Source organism: Protopterus annectens, chromosome 13.part0 (assembly GCF_019279795.1).
Source record: "Protopterus annectens isolate FY-2018-M chromosome 13.part0, PAN1.0, whole genome shotgun sequence".
Taxonomy (NCBI): Eukaryota; Metazoa; Chordata; order Ceratodontiformes; family Protopteridae; genus Protopterus; species Protopterus annectens.
The window spans coordinates 1,355,179,586-1,355,195,701 of NC_056747.1; the positions used below are offsets into that span (position 1 = coordinate 1,355,179,586).

General features: G+C 38.8%; 1 protein-coding gene across 1 annotated transcript in view; it reads left to right on the forward strand.

Moving 5' to 3' along the window:
* The window catches only part of LOC122788066 (supervillin-like), a 1,698,127-nt gene that overhangs the window by 1,268,373 nt on the left and 413,638 nt on the right, over window positions 1-16,116 (forward strand). The window contains exon 17 of the mRNA XM_044054988.1: window positions 4,063-4,231. Coding sequence (XP_043910923.1) covers window positions 4,063-4,231 — 169 coding nt within the window. The remainder of the gene's footprint in view (window positions 1-4,062; window positions 4,232-16,116) is intronic.

Here is a 16,116-nt window from a genome sequence, read left to right on the forward strand (position 1 = left end):
AGCATCTTACCCTCACCAAGAATGATGCCACAATATGAAGACAAGATGATCAATTTCAACAGTTGGCTTAAGTATTGGTGTCATTCAAAGGGGATCCATTGCCGGTCAGCCTGGGATGACATGCTTGACAAGCCACGATGCTTCGCTAGGGATGGCTTGCACCTTTCACCCCTGGGCTTTCGGATATTGGCAAAGGCTCTTGCTAACCCCATAGTGCCTTTTTTAGGCAAGGCTCAAAAGACAAACCCACTTCCATAGGTATCACAAGGGATAAGAAACTAAGAGTAATGCTACTCAACACCAGAAGTATAAACCTCAAGATGCACGCACTCGAAACTCTCCTTAGCATGGAGAACATCGATATCTTTGCAGTAAGAGAAACCTGGTTCAAGGCTGCCGAGAGCACCCCAGCACTACCAGGTTACACCTCATACCATGCTTTTTGGCCCCAAAACTTGGACCGAACCACAAAAGGAGGGGGAGTATCAATATTCATCAAAGATACCCACACCTCCAGGTTGGTGGCACAGCACGAAGCATCAGAGACTATCCATGTGCAAATAACAGTGGATAAAACTGCCTTCCAGTTTATAGCCTGCTACAGACCACCCTCACAAACCCAGGAACCCCACTCGGCCTTCCTGAGAACACTGGAAAATATGAAGGTCTCTCCAAACACCATTATATTGGGCGACTTCAACTACTCAAACATAGGCTGGGAGCATTACTCTAGCTCCAACACCCTAGCACAAAGGTTCCTAGAATTTATAAGCTCAAATGCTATGGAACAACTTGCTACCACTCCCACAAGAGGGGAAAACATACTGGACCTGATCATCACCAACATGGGGACTCTATGCTCCAGATCAGAAGTGTATCCCTCACTGGTAAGATCAGACCATAAACTAATCTCACTGGATATTCACATCCCGACTCTACCCCCTATCCTGAAAGCCACAGTGAAAAACTTCTCTAAAGCAAATTTCACACTTCTCAAAACCGAGGTGGAATCCTTCAAAGTCCCCGGGCCTGTGGAAAATATGGCCCAGACCGCAGAATCCTTTATAAATGCATTCTATGAACATCTTCAGGAATGCATGGATCATGCAATCCCAAATAAAACCAAGACCCAATCCTCCAAAGGCAGATGTCCTGTCTCGTTGACCCCAGCCATAAATAAAACTATACAATAGAAGGAGGAAGCTACTACATGATGGAGCAAAATCCCAAAAAGGGAAGGCATCTCTGATCAGTATTAGCAAAAAACTACGGGCACTCATAAAATCGTCTAAGGCCAGATTCGAGAGAAAAATTGCACAGGACACTAAGGATAATCACAAGGCTTTCTTTAGTTATGTTAGGAACCTGGGTGGGAATTCCCAGATATGCTCAGAATTAGTCCAAAATGACAAAAAATACACCGAACCCACAGACATTGCCAACATCCTAGCTGACCGGTTCAGTACAAATTTCTCCCCCGCCTCCCCACCAAAAGGGCAAATATCTATTCCAGCAGAGTGCTGCCCCCCTGACATCTCAGATGCTCAGGTAAGAGCTGCCCTCTCCAAAGCACAAAACACAGCATCAATGGGACCAGATGGTGTCCTGGGCTGCGTCCTACATGAACTCCAAGAAGAGCTAAACCCAAACATAAAACTACTGTTCAATCTCAGCCTTACTACAGGATATGTACCCAAAGAGTGGCGTACAACAACAGTGGTCCCTCTCCACAAAGGTGGTGCCTCAACAGATCCTGAAAACTATCACCCCATAAGCCTGACTAGCTTGGTCTGCAAATCTATGGAAAGGATCATCATGGACCTCATAAATAAAGATATTTGGGACCTACAGACACTGGATCCTACCCAGATTGGCTTTAAGGGCAGATCCTGCCTTTTAAACCTGGTTGATTTCTGTGAAACTGTCACCAAGGTCATTGACGAGGGGAAGGTGGTCCACACAGTCTACCTGGACCTTGCAAAAGCCTTCAATACAATACCCCACTCGGGCATTATAGATAAGCTCACCAGCTTAAATATAAACCCCTATGTCACTAGATGGGTTGCAAACTGGCTCAAGGACAGAACCCACATGGTTAGAATTGCTGGAGCCATGTCAGACTCCAAACCAGTTACAAGTGGCGTCCCGCAAAGCTCAGTCCTGGGACCTCTCTTGTTCGGTATATATTTCTCGGAGGTACAGGCCAACACGGAAGGACTGTGGCTGACCAAGTTCGCAGATGACTGCAAACTGGGCGCCATAATCGACTCTCCAGCCGACACAAGCATCCTCCAAAAGGGCCTCATAGAAACAGACAACTGGTGCCAGAGCCATGGCCTCAAGCTAAACGCCAAAAAGTGTATAGTCATCCCCTTTGGCAAAAACAAAGTGCCCACAAATTACCACATAGGTGGTAATCCATTAAGTACAGAATAAGTAATTAGGGACCTGGGGACCCAAGTTGAAAGCAATCTCTCATTTGACAACCACGTGGCCAAAGTGGTTAGAAAAACATTTTATATAGCCCACCTAATCATGAAGGGATTCACATCTAGATCAGGGGATGTCATCATGCCTCTTTACTCATCCCTCATCAGGCCCATAATTGAGTACAATGCCCCTTTTGGCATGTACCTTACCAGACACCTGCAGCAACTGGAAAGACCCCAAAAGTACCTCACCAAGAGGATCAAAGGGCTCAAACAGATGCCATATGCTTCCCGGTTAAAGAAACTCCAGCTCCACTCAGTGGCATACTGCCTGCTCAGAGGCGATCTGTGCCTGACGTATAAAGCCATGTCCAACCCGGAATTAATGGACATGCTGCACCTCAGAAAATCCAAATCCCATCGAGGTACTCGCTCGAGAGACTTGAACTTCAGCACTGAAATAAATAGGACATGCTGGAGGGACAGATTCATAACCCAGAGGCTCCCTTCACTCTGGAATAAAATCCCAGTCCAGGTTAGGCAGAGTCCCTCATTGACTCTCTTCAAGAGGAATCTTTATGAGTGGATGGGAGATGGTAGGTTTACCCCGGGTATCACTTCTGTGTCACTGTTAGACAGAGGCACAGTATACTAACCTCGAAAAAGGGCATAGCAAAATTAATTTAAAATGGGTGGCGAAAGCCAAACACACTCTGGCTAGGCTTATAAATGCCCTAGGGCAGATAGCCTAGTATGAACCTATGAACCTATGCAGCCATACTGGGATGCATTGAAGTGGCAGTATCTTAATATAAGTCTGAAGCATCTGTGTGGGTCATACCACAAACTTGGGTTATTTATGTGGGTCATACCACAAACTTGGGTTATTTGTGTGGGTTGTCCACAAACTTGGGTTATTTATGTGGGTCGTCCGCAAACATGGGTTATTTATGTGGGTCATACCACAAAGCTGGGTATCTGAATGGGTGGCAAAATGAGTCTGGTATTGTCTTTGAGAGTAACGCAGCAAGTACATGGTGCTTAGTGAAGTGGCAGGGCATACTTTGGGGATCTGTTTCAGTGATATTAGAAAGCTGAGGTGCTTGTGTGAGTAATACAGTAAAGCTGGAGAATCTGCAGTGGATATATAACCAGGATGGGATATGTACCTGACAGACAACCCATACTTGGAGTTTGTATGTTGGTGATATGACAAGGGAAACTTGTTTGGGTTTTAATAAGTGTGCTGTTGTATGTGAGTGGCATTAACTTGAGTCATTTCTATACGAGATGTAATGACCCCAAACTATTTATGTGGATGTGACCTTGAATTTGTATTATCTGAGAGGATCATCCCAACCTAAACTGCACCAGTAAAATGGTTTGCCATTATTCCCTCAAGCCGAACTGTAGTGTACAGAATTTTGTTTTTGGAGAACTGACTATAGTAAAGGGCAAGTTGCTGTTGTTGTACTGATACTTTGTGTCACAATTGCACTTGGCTCATTTTGTTTGTTGATTCCTTGTCCCATAATCCTTGCATTTTTTCTAAATATCGTTCTTGTGTTACATGGTACACACATACTTTAATAATATTAAATCTTAAAGATGGGTGTTTTAATGTTAATTGCAGGGCACCAGGAAGTGTCCATCACGGTGACTGAGGAAACCATTAAGGAAGTTGTTCGCCCTGACGACGAGGAGACATTTGACAAGTTCTACAGGCCTGTGTCTGCTCTGGTGACTTCCAGCCACCTATCAGTTGATGATTTCTCAGTGATACTGGCTACTGATAGCCCAAAGTAAGATGTAGAGAAGTGTCTGTTTCTTTGACTGTACATTTGTGTGTTTTTGTTATGTGGAAGAATAAATGCACTATTGTTATCCTGTTACCACTCATCATTTTTTCACACCTCCCATAATGTGCATTATGGTTTGCAGAGCTGCATTCTCTGCAGTGATACACACTGAGAATCCAGGGAGCCTACTGCTTTTTGTTGGGACTCTGTAAGAAAGTTGTATATTTCACGGACTGTGGATCAGTCATGCCAGTATGCATATATCAGGGGTGGACCTCATCGGAGAAGGTCACTGCACTTTTTAAGGTGTACGAAGCTTGTGTGAAGCCTGTTATGTAGACAGAGGCAGTAGATCAGTTGTAATATTCCTGGCAGGACATTACTTTTCTTCTTTACATGATAGTCTAGTATAAATGTATACTATCTGTAGCTTTATTAAGCTGGAGTTTGTGTGACTTGAAGGACGATGTGAGGTATAAGCAGAACAAAAAGTGTTTGAAGTCCTGTACCAAAGAAGTAATTTCGTTATCTTTAAAAAAAAAAAAAAAAAACTATATTTGCTTAATGGTTTCATTGCAGAGTGCTGCATATACCTGCAGTCCCAGCAATGAGTTATACATATTCATAAAGACAGATTGTGACTGGAATGTCATCATTTTATAAACTACACAACTGACATGAGAATTTGGCACTGAAAAAATAAATTCCTCATTGTTCATTACTGCTGTTTTCCATTAGTTAATATGGGGAAGTTCATTCACCATTCAAGAAACTTTGGATCCACCATTTAGCCCCATTTAAAATTGAAACAAAAATGTACCCACATCTTTGGAAATGTTCTACACCTTTAATGGAAATCACTCTTCATCTTTATTGAAAATGAGTGCATCATCGGAACAACTAGGAGGATTAAAAAAATAAATAAAACTTCTTTTAAACCTTTGAATTTTGAAAAGTTCATTTTGCTAGTTTTTAGTTTTGTGTGAAAGCTTTTTTTTTAGCTCCTTGTCCTTGGTGTAATAGGTTAGAGCTATTGCCGAGTTTCACTTTGGCCATATTTTGTTTCTTGGCTTTATTTTCTGTTTAAGATCTTTGAGTTATTTGTCTCTCTAGCTTTCTTATGGTTAGTTGGAGTGTTTTATCTTCTGCTTTCTAAAGTGCTTCAGTAAATAGAATGACGACCTGTTTTGATCCTGTAACACTGAGGGCAAGTATATAAATGGTAGTGCATCGAGGAGTGGAAGCTCTTTGAAGAGTTACACATTTCTTTTGTTAATAGCAAGACATTTTTTTCAGTCCAAGTTGTGGTGCAAGTGTTATGGTCACTCACTATGTCTCATAAGATTGTATTGTTTGTACATCTGAAAAGCGTGCTTCAGAGTAACAAAACAGTGGTGGAGAAAGCACCTATTATCTTCTTGAAGGTTTATTTATTTGGATAAGATTGTTTACTTGGACACATTAGGATGGTCCATAGATCACCTTTCTAGTTTATAATTATAAATCACACAGAAATATGAAGTTATGGAGATATTTGTTGATTCAAGCAAGTAAGTCCCAAAGCAAGGTTGATGAAGAGGAAATATGTATTCAACTGCTTAGGTAGTTTTACTAATTTGAAAGGTGGTCATTTCGACTAAAGTTACCTGATAGTGTGTTTAAAAGTACAACCCTTCTTCATATGTGTCTGACAGGTTGATTTTTACTGAAGAAGTATAATTATTATTAAAAAAGATGGGGGGTAGCGTGTTATTTGGTTTTAGCCATGTTTTGTAGATGCCCTCCTCATCTGGGTTATGGTTATTAATTCACATCCATTTCTACACTTTAAATTGTGATGTTTTGTATATTGATGTGGGCTCCTTGTACAATTATATTTAATTTTTTTATATGTATCTAGACTGGAATTTTATTTTCATGAAAATAGTGTTGGGGAAGATGCTTTGGTATGCAAGTTTTTTTTTTTTTTTCTCGGAGCAGTTCTGACGGGTGTGGGTAGTCTGGTGGTTTTGTAATACAATTCTGGTGGCTGACTCCGAGAGGAATTCAAGAGTGTTTTTATGTTTAGTGGATGTAGTCTAATGAGTGTGTTGGAGTGTAAGTGTTAATGTTATCAGAGACCCTTATAGTGTTCGAAGAGAAGGAATGATTGCAGCTGCTGTTTTATATTTGAATCCATTATGTGTAGCAAGGGAGGTGCTTCAGGAAGTGATGTAGGGAGGAATTGCTGTACAGGAATTGAAAGCTCATCGATAGATTGGTTGGGCCTTTCAGAGGTGCGGCAGGCCACGTTTGGAGAATGTCTCGACTGTGCTGTGCTGTACTTTGAAGGCACCTCTCACATGAGGCTTCACATTGTTTACTAAGCTAGGGTAAAGTTTCAAGTCTTCTTGCTTATACCATGTGTGTTTGTTTGGTTCATTAGAATGCAAGGATGTGTGTGTGTGTGTGTGTGTGTGTGTGTGTGTGTGTGTGTGTGTGTGTGTGTGTGTGAACAAGGTGTAGAAGCATCCATGTCCATAGAGACTCCGGGGAGTCATTCCAACAAAAATAAGAGCTTAAGGGCATTTTGAGCATTTTGAGAAGGTACCTAAGGTGCACCAACACACAGGTGTACACAGAGTGGCGTCACATAGTCTCCTAGAAAGCAGTGCACAACTCGCACAGCACTGACTTTGGTATAGCTAGAATAGGAAAGCTGAATAGTGTACTTAACTTCTGACTGTATGCTTTTTAAACATGTATTTGCAAGACTCCAGCAGTAAAAAGTGAAATAAAACCTCTCCATACTGCAGTTTTTAGATGATGTGTGTCATAGCAATGCACTCTATAAACACAGTTTAAAACACGCATCAGCTTCTTTCAAATTTGTTATTATTGATTGTATTAAGGGGAAATGTAAAGACAAACAATATTGGCATGAAATACTTAGCTCCAAGGAAAGAAAATGGATTGTCAAACTTGGAGCTTTGTTTTCACCTGGTCTCAATGACCAATTTTGAATGCAGGTTTCTGATTGGCTTTTATGTTTGGTGTATCCTATATATACTATTGCATTGCTGCTTTGACTTCTTATTGCTTCTATTTCACTGAAGAAGGCTCTGAGGAGCCGAAACCGGTTTGATGTCTTTGTGATTGTTTTTTCAAAGATTCTAGACATAGTGGGATTTGTTCTCCCTATGTGAATAAACTATTTGGTTTATTTGTGGCATTTGCCAACACTTGCTGGCTTTTTTTGTTTTTTGCATTTATTGGTTGGCCGTGCAAGGGTTTCACTGGCATATGTTTTCGTGTTTGGACTGTTTTCTCAGTTTCTGGGAACCATCGTTGGCTGTTGTGCTGGTCTTCCAGTTTTATTTATATTTAGACATTATTGAGACTTGAGCAATTTTTTGACATTGCAACATTTCAATAGTTTTTGTTTTTCAACGTTTTATGCTGCATTTCAAGAACACCAGTATATCGGAGGAGTTAATTTTGCTTGCTTGCTGTTCTGAATGGCATATGGTTACGTTTGACGTATGCACGCAACCACATTTCCTGTTTGTATCATTTGCGTGCACTACCAGCGCTTTGGAGAATCCTTTCGCATCCTAATCAGCTTTGGATTCCATTGGTGTTCGCCTTTTCAACGAACTATTTTTGGACCTGCCTATACCAATACACAGTGGGACGACTGTATTGGTGTTTTCGGGTCGTCCAGGCTGTTTGTATTGTATTGGTTATAACAATTGATCACTCTTCCATAAGACTTATACACATTACCCAGCCTGATTATAGATTTTTCATTTATGGGTATTAAGGTGTATAATGGTCTTACTTTGGATGATTGAATTTTTGTCAAGGTAACACCTTCATTATGCAGGCCTGACAATATATTACACACCGTTTTCTGTGTTCTTTTGCATATCAATGTTTCATTGATAAGATTTTTTCTTATTGATTGTTAGATTTTTTATCACATTATATATCTCATCTGGTTTGGTTGGATCTGGTTTTGTGGTTCTAAACATGGCATTGTCACCTATAATACAAGGTTTATCATCTGATGTGGATGATTTATCTGTGTTTGGTTTAGACAGACATGGATCATCATCAACCTCTGAGGTGACTGGGTCTGATTTGGACGCACAATGTGATGTATTTTTTACCAGATTGAGCAAAAGTATGAAGACAGTGAGGACTAATGTATGGCATTTACGCCTCTTTAAAGCATACCAGCAGAAACACATTACTCCACGGGGCCTTAGGGTAAAGGTACAACCACTAGTCTCCAATATTGATGACCAATTAATTCAGGATTGGGGTCAAATTCAACAGTTGGCCTCTTCCAAATTTGTGGATGCTCTGGCCAACTTTTATGAACGTAAGGTCGAGACAGGGGTCAAAGATTTGGAGACTGTTTGTTTGGAGGCCAAAAAGTTTGAAAGTTGTGATTCTTTCATGACACATGTGAAAAAACTCACCATGGATTTGTCCAAAATGGAAACCATCCTAAAGGATAGGAAACAAAAAATTCCTCAGGGATGTAGGTGACTACGAGAGGGGTAAACCCTTCGAGACATCTAAAAATGTCTCTTTTAAATTACCTAGAGAGGACAATAAAAGATCATCCACTCCCAAAAGAAAGAGGCCCAAATCTATTTTGAAGAAAAATTTTGTTTTTTCTAGTGGAACATCTGGTGAGGATACTTCCTCTAACACGGAAGGTGAACCTGATGAATACTCTAGAGATGGGTTACCTAAGGCCAAAAGGGACAACTCATTACACCCTCCCAATTTAGATACAGACGAGGGGGGCGGAAGCATAAGAAAAGACACATCGAAGCAGAGTCTGGAGGCACTTTTGAAAATAATGACAGAACACTAACGCCCAATTTCAATGTCCATAACATTTCCTCTGTGGAACTAACCAATGCACAACTAAAACTTTTGAATAAAGGGCTCAATTTTGTCCCTGGGTTTTTTGTTTCTGAACAATCTTTGGCTCAGGATGTGGTTCATTTTTGTCGAACATTAAATTTGAAATTGTTTTTTGACAACAATACTTGTGATACATCTTATGATTTCAAGTTTAAGAAATCCACATTTAACCCGCCCATGACACATTTAGTGGGGGTGTTCCAAAAAAATGTATTGCAGGATATACATTGTCATCTTAGGGATTTTCCTATTTCTTATAACAATTTGTCCATTGAGGAAATAAATAGTTTGGATGAGCTTGTGAATAATAAAGATCTAGTTATTATTCAAGCTGATAAAGGTGGTGCGGTGGTGGTATTGGATAAGGTCGCTTATGATCAGGAAGCCATGAGGCAATTGGGTGACATAGAATATTATAGACGGATGCCTTTGGATCCCTCACCCCATTTTCAGTGCCAAATTGATCAGTTTCTGACTGAGGCGGTGGAGGAGGGAATCATTACACAATCCATTAAAGAACAACTAATGGTCTCGTCACCCAAGAGACAATATCTTTACTTGTTACCAAAGATCCATAAACATGCAAGCAATCCACCAGGTCGACCCATTGTCTCTGGACATGGGTCTCTTACTGAACCACTGTCCGAATATTTAACCCAATATCTAAAACCTTTATTGGGTTTCATTAGAGCTAGAATTAAGGATACCACCCAATTTTTGGACATTATTAACAACACCCAACTTGAATTATATTGGCTATTGTGCACTTTGGACATCACCTCTCTTTACACCAATATTCCACACTGGGCAGGCTTACAAGCACTGGACTATTGGTTGGTTAGATCAGGTTTATATCCACCTGGATTTAATACATTCTTAGTATGTCTAACGGAATATGTTTTGACCAGTAATGTTTTCTATTTTCACAATCAATGTTACTGGCAAACCAAAGGTACTGCTATGGGTGCATCTTTTGCACCCATATATGCAGATCTTTTCATGGCATATATAGAAGAAATTATGATTTACGATCACAGTCACAATATTTACATGTGTGAGATGGACATTTGGCGTCGTTATCTGGATGATTGTTGGTTGGTGTGGAAAGCAGATGATGAACATTACCTTATAGAGTTTCTTGAATATCTTAATAACAATATATGGGGTATTGAATTTAAGCTGACTTATCATACATCTAGGATAGTATTTCTGGATGTTGAAATCAGTAGAAATGAGGACAATACTTTGTCTACTAGGATGTTCAGGAAATTTCCGGAATTTAACTCTGTTTTACATGCTACCAGCTTCCACCCACAACATATCATCCAGAACATACCCAAATCTCAGTTTCTTAGAGCCAGAAGAATTTGTTCTAACCAACAGTCTTTTTTTGAGGCCCGTGAAGATCTGACTCACAGATTCATTCAGAGGGGCTATCGTCCAGGCATTGTACATGCAGCCAAAAGATGGGCATCCAACACAAATAGAGAGGACGTATTGTCATACAGGGACAAGAATAACAATTCCAACACACAGCCCTTACGTCTGGTTACCACCTATGGACGCAATACACAGAGCTTCATTAATATTATACATAGACGTTGGAATTTGCTTAAGGCTGATCACAAACTAAACTCTTTTCTTCCAGATAGATGTTCATTTTCATTTAGAAGAGGACAGACTATTGGTTCCAAATTTAGTCATTATAAGAAGGCGGGTTTTGACTCCTATGCTTCCACTCAGGTGTCTCTGACAGGCAAACCCATTGTGGGGTGCATTCCGTGTGGACATTGTTCTTTTTGTACTAGGGTCTCAAATACTAGGGAATTTAGTAGTAAAAATACCTCAGAGGTCTTTGACATCAAATTTTGGGCTAATTGCAACACTGAGTGGGTCATCTATTTGGTGACCTGTAACTGTTCTGCATTTTATGTTGGACAGACATTAGGGCTTTTCGCCTTAGAATTTGTGAACATTTGAGTGACATCAAAAACAAACGTCATAGCAATGCACTCTATAAACACAGTTTAAAACATGCATCAGCTTCTTTCAAATTTGTTATTATTGATTGTATTAAGGGGAAATGTAAAGACAAACAATATTGGCATGAAATACTTAGCTCCAAGGAAAGAAAATGGATTGTCAAACTTGGAGCTTTGTTTTCACCTGGTCTCAATGACCAATTTTGAATGCAGGTTTCTGATTGGCTTTTATGTTTGGTGTATCCTATATATACTATTGCATTGCTGCTTTGACTTCTTATTGCTTCTATTTCACTGAAGAAGGCTCTGAGGAGCCGAAACCGGTTTGATGTCTTTGTGATTGTTTTTTCAAAGATTCTAGACATAGTGGGATTTGTTCTCCCTATGTGAATAAACTATTTGGTTTATTTGTGGCATTTGCCAACACTTGCTGGCTTTTTTTGTTTTTTGCATTTATTGGTTGGCCGTGCAAGGGTTTCACGGGCATCTGTTTTCGTGTTTAGATAGACGACCTCTTATTTTACTGTGCATAGCTTGATGATTTGGGTAAGTAGACCCTCATGGCTGTAGGTATGAAGTTTATCACTCCTTAGTGAAATTTCTTCCTTAGCCTTCATAGATTTCTACTTGGGTACACTGCCTTACAGGACACTTCTTTCTCTGAACAGGATATCTGCATTGTCTTACTATCCTTTGGTGTCAGCTGTTTATCTGAAGGAGCTAAGTATAATGTTAGTGGCCATTTTTATTACCCTTCCACCAGACATTTTATGAAGGTCTTGCAGTAGACCCTTAAGATACAATGATCCCAATCCTGCGTCAGTACAGGTTACGCTATCCCATGCTTGCAAATGTCATATATCTTGGTGGCTGCATTCTTCTCAGTTTATCTCTGGTCAGTCCCTTTCCCCCTCCAGTAACAATGGATGTTTCTATGGGGTGAGGTGACCTTGTTTGGGGCAGACAGACAGTGCAAGGGACATAGCCACAGGCAGATGCCAGCATCCATGTGAATATCCTTTATTTTCAAGTAAACAATACTTAATAGATTGACAAAAATGCATCATAAGAATTACACCTTAACTGTTTTTAAACAGCAGCATTTGTATCTATTCTAAAATCACAATGTTTGCTTTTATATCTGTCCATTACAGCATTTGCTTGTCTTTCCTTTTGGTGTTATTCTTTATTCCATAGTTTTATATTAAATAAAGTATTCCACGTATTTCCAGTTGTTTAAACGTGAAAATCCAAAACGAACCCGTCCAAAGCTAAGCAATAATGAAAAAACACTTATTAAAACAGATTTAGTGCTTTTGTCCACCTGTAAGCAAGACTTCTTTAGAATCCGAACAAACTAAATAAATCCTTCCATTTAAAACTCCCTCTCAACTAGTCACATGGTACACTTGAACCCAATTTGTGTGAAGTATTGATGTCAGACTTGCACACGTGGTCTCTGAGGATAAAAACTTTCTTGGAGGATAGCACCAAATTGGCAGATATGTTGCATGCTAGGAGGTATCCAAATGAATTGATTGAAAATATTTTTTCAGAGATCAAAAATAAGAGATGTGTGGGCATATTTAGATGACTTGTGAGACTTGAATGTGATGGAACAAACAAGGCTCTTAATGGGCAACAAAAGACAAATGAGTACAACAACAAAAGACAAAGTAGTACAGGCATTTGTTACTACTTACACTTATCAACATCTTGACGTTATTATGAGTACAGGCATTTGTTACTACTTACACTTATCAACATCTTCACGTTATTATAAGTACAGGCATTTGTTAGTAATTACACTTATCAACATCTTGGCGTTATTATGAGTACAGGCATTTGTTACTACTTACACTTATCAACATCTTGACATTTTTATGAGTACAGGCATTTGTTACTACTTACACTTATCAACATCTTGACGTTATTATGCGTACAAGCATTTGTTACTACTTACACTTATCAACATCTTGACGTTATTACTATTCTGAGAAGAAATGGGAATATATTTTTCCTGCGTTTTTAGAAAAGGTAGAGCCATTAAAAACTGCTTGAACTGTAAGTGGGATAGTGTTGGTGCCACCAGTTTCAAGAAGTATGGGACATTTGAATGTGGCTTTTGTCCCCAATGCAGGTATGTTTTAGTTAAGGATGTTTTGATTGTCAAAGGAGAAGTAAAAACCTCTTTTCATTGCACCTGTAACTCATCTGGCATGGTTTACATTGCCCCATGTTAACAGTGCATATGTTTTTACGTGGGCAAGACTCAACGATGGTTTAGGGACTGAATTTGCAAACACACATATGATATTCAGCATAATAAATTGAACAATGCTTTTCTAAGCACATCTCGGAATTTTCTTTGCATAGGTTTATATTCTTTGGGGTTGATATGATAAGAAAAACCCAGGATGGGTCCTTGGGTTGATTGTATTGAAAATAGGGAATTAATATGGCAAATTAAATTAAATGCCCAAATGGCCCCCAGGTTAAATGAACAAGTTATCCATTATTAGTTTATTGAAGTTGAGATCTTATTTAATTTGAAGTTTATACATAACAGTTCTGTATATTTTGTTTTTTAATTCATTATTGTGTTTTAACAGTTAGGTGTCACGTAATTATGACATTTGGAATAAGTGAGCTTTGAAGATTTTTTTTTTTGCAATATCTTTTGTATTTGTGAATTGATTGTGGCAATCATTTATAACTATGTTCAAATACTTCACACTCATTGGGTTCAAGTGTACCATGTGACTAGCTGAGAGGGCATTTGAAATGGAAGGATTTATTGTTTTTTCAGATTCTCAAGAAGTCTTGGTTACAGGCAGACAAAAGTGCTAAATCTGCTTTAATAAATAAGTGTTTTTTCATTATTGCATAGCTTTATTCTTTGGACGGGTTTGTTTTAGATGTTCATGTTTGAGTTGCATCTTTTTGTGGTTCCTGGTTTTTATTTCAAGTTATTTCCTTTTTCTGCAAAGGATCTTTTTTTCAGCCTTTTCAAACCCTTTTAAGTTGTACCATGCTATTTATTTCATGTTCTATATTTTTGTTCCTTACTGTTGGAGTGACTGGATATATTGGTCCCATAAAGCCCAATTATTAGCGTGTAAGTTTTATTTTATTTTTATTTTAATATTTGTTGACCAGGAAAGTCCGTCTAGGACAGAGCCTATTTTCACTGGAGGCCCATGCAGAAATGCTGCAGATGCATGTCTTTGGAATGTGGGAGGAAACTGGAGTACCTGGAGGAAACACACGCAAATGCAGGAAGGGCATGCAGACACCACACAAGAAGGCACCCCACCTGAGAATCAAACCAGAGAATATAAATACATCCCAGTGTAATCCTCCACCCTTGCCAGTAGCCCCTTACTTTCACAAAGCTACCATTATTGTATTTTTTCCTTTTCTATCACTATTGGAGCTCCTGTAGCAATTAGTATAAGTACGCCCTTTTTCATTTGCAATTGATATTCTACTGAATATCCATCCTGAAATCCTTTTTTTATCAGATTCACGTTCTCTTTTCTTTCCAAATGTGTCTCCTGCAGCATTGCTATTTGCAATATGTGTTTCTTAATATAATTCAGTATTCTGTTTTTTGTCTGTAAAGCCATTCACATTCCAAAATGTTATGGATAGTATACATGTCAGATTTTTGAACGCATATTTCCAACTTTTGTGTTGCATACACAGACTAAATATTTGGCAGGCTGATGTTTTATACAGTTGTTTCTTCTAATCTCTATTTGAACCTATGTCACATTTTTCAAGACTTTTTGTTTTAATGAAAACCCTCAAAAATTCAAAACACCCATCCCTGATTAACTTAGAACAAATACTCAAAATTATCTGTATCTTCGAAAAAATGAAGACTAACCTCAACAATTGCTCCAAATCAACACCCGCATCCGCAGACATTACCTAATCTAAAATGAAGGTTACTCTGGTAAAGCGCATGCTACAGCCTGTGTCTCCACTTTCACCAATTGCTGTCCTTTTTTATTCCTGCTCCCTCTCAGATATTGAAATCAGCTTTTATACTTTCAGAAAACACTTTTAGCCCTAAGTACACTGTGTATTTTTAAATAAAACTAAATTGTACACTGTTGTATTAAATGCATTAAAGTCTTAAGGTTGCTAGAGAAGCTACTATCCCTTATTCAGTTTCCATAATTTCAGTTTACTATAAAGTAATTTATTTTTCACTAAACTGCTCGCCATTGTAACTTTAAATGTTGCATTTCCCTCTGAAATGAATGTTCAAAACTCTCAAGATTAATTGCTTGCACTTGCAGACAGCATGTCTCCATGTAAATGTAGTTGGCAATGAATCTTTGTAAATTTCACTCAGAACAGAATGCTTTAGCAGTAGACTTCTGGACTCCCACTGAGCATTTGCTAGTAAAAAAATCTTTGCAGATGTGAGAAGCTTGCCACTTTTCATAGCTTTAATCATTTTGTCTTAATTCTACATATAATATAACCAGTACACTTTTACACTTCCACCCCACCCCAGTAGACCAAGACCACAGCATATTAACATTCAACTTGTGTTTGTCTACCCTTTCTTCTCTTGTATTGTAAAACCTATGTCTCTCACATGTAAAAACAGTACTTGTTTACTTTAATATCTTTAACACAGGCAACAGTCACTGAAGAGACTCATCTACATTTAAAATATCCCTGACTGTACACTACACAGAACCGCTTTACTCTATAAACATGCAGTTTGTATCATGAAATGTTATATACAAATACTAATAAAAATGGTTTTAATTAAGTTACTTTTCACCCTTTTAGTGTCCCCTAAACATTAATGGCATAAAGTGGGGTATATGCTTTGTAGTCCACCCCAAGTTTAACAAAGTCAACAAAAGTGTAGCTTTTCTCAGCCACTTTTGTTTGCAGTCATATTTCAACAATGTGATTGATGCTTTATCTCCCATTTATTTACCACTGTCATTGTTT